Genomic DNA, 11,065 nt, shown 5'->3' on the forward strand with positions numbered 1-11,065 from the left:
TGGTGGTAATTATGTGGACACGTCTTCCCTCTCTCCACCATCGCACAACTTTGTTTATGGGGTTGCTATTTATCCTTTTGAGATTACCAAAATATTATTAGTGACTATTGCCCCTTCCTTTAACCTTCTGACTTGACATACAATACTGGTTAACATGTAAAGTTCTAACACTTGCTTATTACTTAGAAAGTTACTTTTATGTACTATGTTATTTCTTCTTATTTTAAAAAAACACCACCTTTTTTTTTTTTTAAAGGAATTCCTTAAACTACAGGACAAAAATAGGCAGTTGAAAAAGATATGTCATGACCAAGAAGAAGCTCTCCAAGAACTGGCCTGCAAGCTTAGCGAGTAACTTATTTTTCTTGATGATTTTTGCAATGTAAAATTCAAGATAAAGCTACTGAAAATAACTCTGCAACTACCATGGAAATTGAGACCATGGAAATTAGGGAGGATTACTGGCTTCAAATGAAATTTATTCAGTTCAGTAGGAGGAAATTATCTGATAAATTTTCAGAAAAGAAAGGTGTGTACAAATGGCCTGGGTCTGCATTTCGAACAGATTTACCTTCACATTAGGGTGGTGGGTAGCCTCTAGCAGTCATATAATGGACTTAATTATGTCCATCTCAGAAAAACCAGTCCTAATTAAATATGCTTTGGGCAATCTAAGAAATTCCTCAGACTTGTCTTATGAAGATCTTCCTGTCTCTTAATAAATGCATTCAAGACATTGTTGGATAAAGTTTGAGCATTTTTGTGAACTCCATTTCACTAAAGACTAATTCTGTTAGGAATCAATAACTGTGGGTTCCACAACAGGAAGATTCATTATAATTTGAGATGATTGCCCACATGGATCCCATTCCCTACTCTTAGGCGATGTACATCCCTGGCATATGAGCTCAGAAGCTTTTAGCAAGTAGTGATCATTAGATGCATGCACATGTTCAATCCTCTCCAAATGTGCTAGGATTCCAGGGTATAAAATGGGGTGCAACTCCAAAGACTGTTCATTTCATTAGACCATTTATCAGCAGTGGGCTTTGAACACAGTTCAGTGTCCTTTAACACTTTCCTCCTTGGTATTTTTGAGGAATGCTTTCTCCTTTTTAAGGTTATTTTTCTCTTGTAAATAGTCATGCCATGACTAATGCTGCTGTGTTTTACATCCTATGTCAAAAAGAGTAGTATCATGTAGCCTAAAGCCCTGTTTATACTGCTTTGTTTTGCACTGGTGTAGTTGGACCCGGGGTAGATGTTCTGCAATGGAATAAAATTGCTTGTACTGGTGAAATTTAACACAGTAAGTTCCAAACCCCATTTTGCACCAGTGCAGTGTGTCAGCATTAAGGATTTGCATCTAGATTTAGTTACATTGGTGTAAATTTCTCAAGTCTATACAAGCCCTAAACATATGCCACCATTCATAGGATTGCAAACTCTTTTGGAGAAGAGATTGTGTCTTCCTTGTGTTTGTACAGCACTGAGCATACTGGGGCCCTGAACTTGATTGGGGCCTCTGGGTGCTACTGTTACTATAAATATTTTTAACAATATATCAGCCAGAAATTCATAATAATTTGCCTTTGACTTTTAAAATAATTGTAACTTCTAAAGTATTTTAACCATATGTGGTAACTAAATACTCTCAATAAATGTCTAAACTATATATAATCTTCTATGTTTAGATCAAAGCTTAAAATAGAAGATATAAAAGAAGCAAACAAAGCATTACAGGTTAGTAAGATTTGGAGGGAAAAGGTGGGAGGCTTTTCTTATAATTATTTTCTTGAACATTTTTAAACACATGAGAGAAGATTTGTTTCTCCAAAGGTAAGCATTTAGGATAGATTTTCATTTATCTGGTCTCATGCGCCAGGATGAGATAAACAGGCATGCTCTGAAGCACTCAAAGGAACAGTTTAACTGCTTCTGACCTACTTTAATTTTGTTTGGAATGTTGCGATGGGACCTTGGTTTTTGTTTTTAATTTGCTATCAAAATACCTTAATCTTTTAGTTTAAAAAAACTATATTATATGAAATAAGCCAATATCTCCTTGGTGAAGTTAAATTCCAGCATAGGTTATTTAGTCCTAAGGAACTGAATTATTACTGAATATAAATTTATATAAGAGAGCCTGGTGAAACGTCCTTGGAGCTGTTTAGCTTCTGGATGTTGGGTGCTATCCTGAATGCTTATGAAGCTCTTTGGGGCAGAGACCATCTTCTTGTTGTTTGTTTTTACAGTGCTTAGCACAATGGGGCCTTGGTCCATGACTTGGGGCTCCTAAGCCCTACTACCGTTAGAATAATTAATTATAACATTATTTTCATGTAACACTTGTTTGAAATAATTTCTTGTGTTCATTCATCTACACCTCAAGCAGAGTTGTGATTTATTGATTGTTAGTTTGGCCAAAAAGAACTTAACAGTTCACAATGCTGCTATCCGTTTCCCCAATCTGAAGCATTAGATCAGGGGTCGGCAACCTTTCAGAAGCGGTGTGCCGAGTCTTCATTTATTCACTCTAATTTAAGGTTTCGTGTGCCAGTCATACATTTTAACGTTTTTAGAAGGTCTCTTTCTACAAGTCTATAATATATAACTAAACTATTGTTGTATGTAAAGTAAATAAGGTTTTTAAAATGTTTAAGAAGCTTCATTTAAATTTAAATTAAAATGCAGAGCCCCCCGGACCAGTGGCCAGGACCTGGGCAGTGTGAGTGCCACTGAAAATCAGCTCGTGTGCCGCCTTCGGCACACATGCCATAGGTTGCCTACCCCTGCCTTAGATTGTTGCCATATGAGAGGCAGCATGGTCCAGTGGATGGGGCATTGGATTTGCTTATGTTCTGTTACTGGCTAGCTGTGGGACATTGGGTGAATCACTCCACCCTTTGTACCTCTTTTTCTTTTTTTGAGTAGAGTCCCTGCGGGAGCTCCACTTCAAATGCGCATGTATCCCTGCGCCTTTGGAGATTTGTGGTAGCAATGCCTGTTTGACCTGCGCATGCCTCCTACACATCCTCATGCCCCATACTGAGACTCCCTCAGTTCCTCAGTTCCTCTCAATCACCATTGGCCTTAGACAGAGTTTAGCGTGTGCCTGTTTGCTTAGCGCTTGTTTGCCTCTTTTATTAGTGTTTAGCTGTAAAGTTAGTAGAGTAGGTTCAGTACCTTATAGTTGGACTGTTTGTCCCCTTTTTTCTTTTCTTAAATTTTTTTTTTGTTTTTTTCTTTTCTTTCCCCCCCAATGAGGGGTTTGAGTAACTTTTTTTTTCTTCTGTCGGGAATCTGGGCTACCTGGGCTTTAAAATGTGCCTCTCGCATAGAGAAGCAGTCCCTGTTAGTCATGGGCACTCCTACTGCATTCATAGTTTGGGAAACTCTCATACTCCTAGCCAAGTGTAAAATCTGCTTGTCCTTTAAGGGAATATCCTGTAAAAACAGGGAAATTTATTATAGACTTTAAATGATAAAAAAATACTATATCCCAGCCAGAGACTGAGTTTTTTATTCTCTCACCCAGCACCAAACTCTCTGGTCATGCAAGCAGTCAATGAAAGGGGCAGGTGGTGTACCGAAAAGGCCACTCCTTATAATAATTGATACCAGATATGTCTATTGGTTCATAAGAGCTATTCATCAGCAACAGTTCAGGATAGCTCATCACCAGGCGCTGATGTCAAAATATGACTACCTGAACTATGAGAAGTTTAATGATTTTATTGACCATTTACTACAGGAACGTCGAGGACAGTTCTGTGCCATAATAAAGGAGGATCAGGCTTTTGTAAAAGACCTCCCTGCAGGCTTCACTAGATGTGGCTGACACTGCAGCCGGGTCTGTTTCCATTGCAGTTGTGACAAGGCTAGCTTCCTGGGTTCAGTCGTCTGGGTTTCCACAGGAGGTGCAATCAACCGTGAAGGATTTGCCTTTCAATGGCCAGAAGCTTTTCATAGATTCCACAGACAACTCACTTCACACCCTAAAGACTCTAGGGCAACACTTAGGTATTTAGGAATATATGCATTTGCTGATAAGAGAAAATGTAGATGTCTCAAAGATCCCACCCTATTCAATTTTCTATCTCCCATAGAACACTGGAACCAACAGCTAGAAGGTAAAGATTTTCAAAGGAAAGGCTTGTAACGACCTTGGTTGCATCATCTGAGCCTTTGGCATTGTCCAAACATCATTTTTGATGGTTTGGTCTAGAGTCCAGACCACCCAATGACCAGATTTTATCAGCTGCATTACACATACACCCCTTCCTCAATTTGGACACCGCTTCTCTGTATTTCATCAAGCATGGGAGGCTATAACATTGGACAAATGGGTATTGGAGGCGATTACTTTGGGTTATACAATCCAATTTACCTGCCCCTTCAACCACTTACCCCCTCACGATTAATTCTTACACAGGAAATCTCATCACTCCTAAATCTAGGAGCCATAAAACCAGTCCCACAAGGGAAAAGGGTTCTATTCAAGATACTTTCTGAAAGCCAAGAAAAATGGATCTCAGACAACTGGTCAAGGATATCAGACACTTACAATTCAAGATGGTGCCCCTAGCAGATGTAATTCCTTCCCTGGAATCGGGACTGGTTTGCGACCCTCAACCTCAGAGATGCCTACTTCCATGTAATAATTCATCCTTCCCACAAAAGAGTTCTTCAATTCACTTTCAATCATAATTGTTAACAATACCAGCTCCTACCCTTTGGTCTGTCTTCAGCCTCTAGGGAACTCTCAAAAATTATGGCAGTTGTAGATGCCTACCTCTGTTATCTAGGAATAACTGTCATTCCCTACCTCAACAACTGGCTCCTCAAAGGTTGGTCATATCAGGAGATATGGTCAGCAGTGCAAACAACAATTTCAGTATTCTGAAGTCTAGGCCTGCACATAAATCTCGAGAAATTCATTTTCTCAATGATTTCTCTTCATAAGAGAACTTCCTGATTTCATAATGGGCAGATCTTATCTCCCTCTCACCTGGTTTCTTGCTCTAAGGAATCTTGTACAAAGAGTGCAGCTCAGCCCTCAGGTTCCAGCAAGGACATGTCTGCAACTGCTGGGACACATGGTGGCTTGCATTTTGTGACACACAACACCAGGTTATATCTTCAATGTCTCCAGGGATGGCTCAGGACTGTTTGTGTACCCAACAAACATGGTTTGAATAAGCAGGTATCGGTACCTAGATAGATCCTACAGTCACTCACCTGGTGGCTGAATCATTGCAAAGTTTGTGCAGGAATACTGTTCAGCCAGAAACACCTTACAGTTATATTAACATTGGATGCTTCCCTCTTGGGATGGGGAGCACATTTGGGTCCTCACACAGTCCAAGGCAAGTGATCACAAAAGGAACAGCGCTTGCACATCCATCTGTTTGAATGAAGTGCGATCAGAAATGTTCACCTCCACTTTTTTCCTTGCTCAGAAACAAGTCCATCAAGATCTTGACAGACAGCATAGCGTGCATGAACTATATCAATCATCAAGTCAGAGGATTTCCCTCCTCACTCTGTGCCAAAGTGATAAAGCTTTGGAACTGGTGCATCACCAGTTGGATAGTCATCGTGGCTTCTTACCTCCTGAGGATACAAAATACCATGGTGGACAACCTGAGCAGAGGTTTCTCCATAAATTTTGAATGGGAGTTGGACTCTGGAGTCCTCAGCAAAATATTCCTAGTTTGGGGATTTCCAGAGGTTGACTTTTTTGCCACAGCAACCAAAACAAAGTGCAAGAAATTCTGTTCCAGAAGAGGATTCAGTCCCCAATCTCAAGGAGACTCTTTCCTCGTTACATGGACCAAAGATCTTTTTTATGCATATCCTCCAATTCCATTGCTCTTAAAGATCCTTATCAAGATCAGACAGGACCAAGCCAAAGTCATTCTGACTGCACAAACTTGGCCAAGCCAAGTTTGGTTCCCCAACCTCATCAAACTCACCTCTCGCCCTCTGTGGCAGCTCCTGATCATATCTTGATGGTTGTCTCAGGATCCAGGTCAGATGATTCACTCTAATCCGAATGTCCTGCAACTGCAAGCTTGGTTCCTCAGTAGTTTTCAGGACAAGAGATCACATGTCCATTGGAAAACAAAGATACCCTTAAATAGCAGAAAGGAATCTACTAGACACACTTACCATCTTTCTCCGACCCACTCATCTCTTTCTTCAATCCTGGACTACTTGTTGGAGCTTGAACTCATGGAAAGGCCTGATTTTTTTTTTTTTTTTTTTGGCAAGCTTCATTTAGTGGCAATGACAGCTTTACATGTGCTAGAAGGTTTCTCAGTATTCACTCATCTGACCACAACAAGATTCCTAAAAGGATTTATCATTTTTTCCCTCAGTTTAGAGCCCCTATGCCACTTGTGAGATCTTGACCTGGTTCTTAATTGCCTCATGAAACAACCCTTTGTGCTTGCTGCTACATCTCTCTTTGAAGACTGCCTTCTTGGTGGCCATCACCTCTGCTCAAAGGGTTGGGGAGATGGGGACTCTAATGGCAGATCCTCCTTTTACTGTGTTTTCCAAGAAGAATGTATCTTTACAACCTCATCCAAAGTTCTTATCTAAAGTGTCCTCTGGGTTTTATATCAACCAAGCTACTCACCCTCCAGGTTTTTTTCTTAAGCTGCATCAGCCTACAAAGTAGTCTGTCTTTCATACACTGGACTTTGAGGGTGTAAGCCTTTTCCTTGAACAGAACTAGGCCATTCAGGAAGACCCCTTAGATTATTTTTGTTTCTGTTTCAGATTGATCTAAGGGAGTGCCTGTTTCTACTCAGGGACTTTTTAAATGGATTTCTGAATGTATTATTGCCTGTTATGATTTTACTCAAAATACACTTCCCCTAAGAGTGACTGTACACTCTACTAGATCACAGTCTACAACTGTAGTCATACTAAAAGATATTCCAGTTGCTAAAATTTGTGGGACTGCAACAAGGTCCTTGGTGCACACATTTTCCGATCACTATGCCCTAATTCACGCTGCAAGATCAGATGTGTCAGTAGGCAACCCAGTTCTTTCTTAGTGATGAACTCTGTTCTGAAACTCCCACCTTCTTAAAGGGTTACTGCTAGGGAGTCATCTAAAGTGACGCACCAACAGGGATACTACTCAAAGAAGGAGCAGAGCTTATTCACTTTGTGCAATAACTGGAGTTCTTTGAGATGTGTCCCCCTGTGTGTGTGTGTTTCACTACCTGCCTTCCTCCCCTTTGCTTCAGAGCTGCCTCTGTGGGCTTTGCAGTAGAGAAGGAACTGAGAGCAGTTCACCTGCGCAGACCTACATAGCTTCAGTATGGGGCATGAGGATGTGTATGGTGCTTGTGTGGGCCACATAGGCACTGCTATCAAAAATCTCTGATCGAAGGCACGGGGGGTGCATACGCACCTAAAGTGGAGCACCACAGGGACACACGTTGCAAAGAACTCCAGTTACTGCACAAGATGAGTAACCTGTCCTCTTCCTCCCACTCTTTATTCCTCTTGTTTATTTAGCTTGTGTGACATTACCCAGGGTACAATCTGGACTGTTGAACAGCTGTGTTCCCTCAAATCTCCAAGTTGGGGTGCCTTTTACAATTCTTTGCTGTAAGAGCAACCACTCGTGGTCCTGCTCTCGCACAGCCTCTAAAACATGTAAAATCGCTCCCAGTTGAATTACATGAATGCTTTGGCCACTCACTCATGAATTACGTACAGGGCAACACCACCAACTTCCCAGTCCCAGACCTTCCCCCAGAAATGTGTGTCTTGTATTGTCCAGCTCTCTATTGGACAATGCAAGCTCATATAAGGTCCGTGATTTCATCGGTGGAAAATGATACGCACAAACCTTGTTATCTCAAGTAGAGATTCCCAACGCTTCAATACAAACACACACTGGTTTAGATAAAACAAGTTTATTAACTACAGAAAGATAGATTTTAAGTTATTGCAAGTAATGAGGCATAAAAGTCAGAATTGGTTACAAAAAGGAAATAAAAGGTAAAATGCAAACTAATACAGAACTTAACAAGCTAAGTGTACTTAAAAGCAAAAAGAGTTTTCTCACCATATGCTTACAGCAGTCTGGCTGGATTGCTTCAGCCAGGACCTCCCCCGATTCAATTATTCTTCCTTTGTTTTTCAAATATTGTTTATGTCATGAGTAGAGATGAGGGGAGAGGTAATTTGTGGTGTGTGTGTCCTCTGTTCTTATACCATTCTCCCCTCCTTGAGGATTATTTCCAGCTGGGGTTTAGGTGACCGTCTGTTTATACAGGAACCACAGTTGACCCCTGTTGTCAATATGTAAAGTTCTTGCTTAACTCTCTTCTTCATGCTGAAGAATGGCCACTTAACTAGGTGTTAGTTTATGATAATCCATTTGATTATGTTGATACCTGGTCGGACGTCAGAGTGTCTTTGTCTCTGAAGAAGTGGTTTGAGCCAGCTTTTCTAACCTTGGAACATGTCAGAACAATGTTATACAGTAAACTCTTACAACTTTACATACAATGTTGCCACACATATTTTACCCGGACAATAATGATCAGCAGATTGAGTTTTCAAATGATACCTCACAAGGCATACTTTGTACAAAATTTATCATAGTTTTGTAAAAAAGAGTGAACATTGGGTACAGACTGTCACAGCCTGTGCAAATTCTTTTGGGGCAGGCTCCATCTCTTATGTCTTTCATGTGTTTATACAGTGCCTCATGCATTGGGACACTGATCTCAGTTGGCATGATGGTGGTACAACTCCAAATGCTACTGTAATATAAATAATAAAGAATAGTGCTTCTGTTGAGCACTCCTGTCCACAAGAGCCCCAAAGTTTGGATGTGTCACAAATATTTTGTGTTCTTTGAAAAAACTTTTCCTCTCCTCTTCTCCCCTCCCCTCCAGGGACAGGTTTGGCTGAAAGACAAAGAAGCTACACACTGCAAGTTATGTGAAAAGGAATTTTCTCTTTCCAAAAGGAAGGTAAGATTGCGTAGAGATCTATATCAATTCCCAGTCTTTAAATGTCATATGTAAAGAACATTCAATTTACTACTCTTAGAGGTACAGCAGAGACTCTCACACGTGAATTAATACATAATTATTTTAGGGACATGTCCTAAAATGCTTATATTTGAATGTCTCCGTCTGTGTTTGTTGTGTACATACACACATGGGCCCTGATTCTACAAGGTGCTCCATGTGGGTAGATCCCTCTGCCTGCACAGAGCCCCACTCATGACTTCAGGGGTTTGTCTGTGCAATGCACCTTGTAGGATCAGACCTTTAAGTAACTTTTTAAGTGCACTGAGATCTGTTACTGTCTCAAGTAAATTATTACAATTGGTGATATGCATGTGTGTCATATTTAAACAGTGTTTGCAATGCATATTTATACAAGAGACTAAGAAAATATGAATGAATATTTTGAATGAATATGAATATTAAAACAGCTTGAAGAAGGTTGTATTTGGGCATGTGCTTTAACTGCTTCTGAAATTAAATTATCTCAATCATTTTATTTTTTTTAATTTTAAATCCTTTTAGCTACTAGATGAGATTCTGGACAGATCATTTCATTTTCAAATCAAACCCATATTTGACTTCTACAAATGTAATTCAAGACATTTCTAGCATGTTATTTTACAGCATACATGATACTGCATGCATAGGTCTTGAAGAGCAAACTCAAGCCCCAGTTAGTGGTAACATTATTTATAGTGCATTTTCATTTGATTTTGGTAATTTTAGTTATACTTCACTTAGGTCAGAAAAAAAAAATAGGGGGTTCATAGATTGGTAGCCTGTCTAGAAAAGCATTACAGATTGGGGTTTTTCATGTGTTGTCCTGTCATCTTTACAAAACAGCCATCACACTTCTTACCTAGAATTTAAAAGTTTAATTTCAAAGAGTTCTGTTTCTGTATTTGTTATGACCGCTGATTATCAAATGTATAACACACTTTCTATATTCAATTTAAAATATCCTTTGGTTTCTCCATCTTTATTTAGCATCATTGTAGAAACTGTGGTGAAATTTTCTGTAACGCCTGTTCTGACAATGAACTGCCTCTACCATCCTCGCCAAAGCCTGTACGAGTCTGTGATTCCTGCCATGCGTTTCTTATACAGAGATGCTCTTCTAACATGCCATAAAATTCCTCTACAAAATATTTATGAACTATTGCTATTTAACATATTATATAAAAAGATATAATGTAAAGTATTAACATGTATATTCCTGGAATACAGGTATGCGGTTTAGATTTGGATTTTCAAAACATACTAAGGCCTGGTCTACACTACAAAGTTAGGTTGATGTAAGCCACCTTGTGTTTACCTAGTTGTGCATGTGTCTACACTTAGTCTCCTACTGATGTAAGAGGCCTGTTATGCTGACGTAGTAACACCACCTTCCCAAGCAGCGTTGAACCATGGTCAATGCATCATGAGTGTAGATGCTGCGTTGCCCATGTCGACTCTAACAGTTCTCCAGCAGCTGTCCCATAATGCCCAACACTGACCGCTCTGGTTTGTTGTGTAGACGTGGCCTAAGGGAGTTAGATATCCAGCTCCTATTGAAACTTAATGAGAAACAGGTGTCTAGCACCCTTGCGCTCCTTTACAGATCCCAGCCTTTAATATTTGATTCTGTTTGTTGCACTCAACAGGCAGCAAAGGAATAAAAGGTTTTATATAGTTTTAATGGAGAGAGTATTTCATATTGAAGTTTTTCTTCAACAGAGTTCATGTAATGGTATTTAAAAGACATTGAACAAAAGTTTGACAGGAACCTATTCCCTTTTCTACCCAAACACAGACAGTGGGAATTTGAATAAACGTGCAGGCTAATTAAACAATTTTGTAAAATATATTAAATCAGTCTTGTTTAATTAAGCATAAGTATTTACACAGTTAACATTTCCCTTATTTTTAGTTACCTACTTATTTTAAAAAAACTGGGCTATTATTTTAGGAGAAAATATACCCTTATAATGGCCGAAATTACTCTCAGATATATGCAAACAACTTCCATT

At 39.6% G+C, this 11,065-nt stretch overlaps 1 protein-coding gene across 1 annotated transcript in view; it reads left to right on the forward strand.

Annotated features, from left to right (window-relative positions):
• Positions 1–10,184, forward strand: part of RUFY2 (RUN and FYVE domain containing 2) — a 64,507-nt gene extending 54,323 nt beyond the window's left edge. The window contains exons 15-18 of the mRNA XM_065407497.1: positions 257–351; positions 1,695–1,743; positions 8,934–9,011; positions 10,041–10,184. Of these exons, the coding sequence (XP_065263569.1) occupies positions 257–351; positions 1,695–1,743; positions 8,934–9,011; positions 10,041–10,184 (366 nt within the window). The remainder of the gene's footprint in view (positions 1–256; positions 352–1,694; positions 1,744–8,933; positions 9,012–10,040) is intronic.
• The last annotated feature ends 881 nt before the right edge of the window (positions 10,185–11,065 follow it).

Source organism: Emys orbicularis, chromosome 7 (assembly GCF_028017835.1).
Source record: "Emys orbicularis isolate rEmyOrb1 chromosome 7, rEmyOrb1.hap1, whole genome shotgun sequence".
In the NCBI taxonomy this organism is placed as follows: domain Eukaryota; kingdom Metazoa; phylum Chordata; order Testudines; family Emydidae; genus Emys; species Emys orbicularis.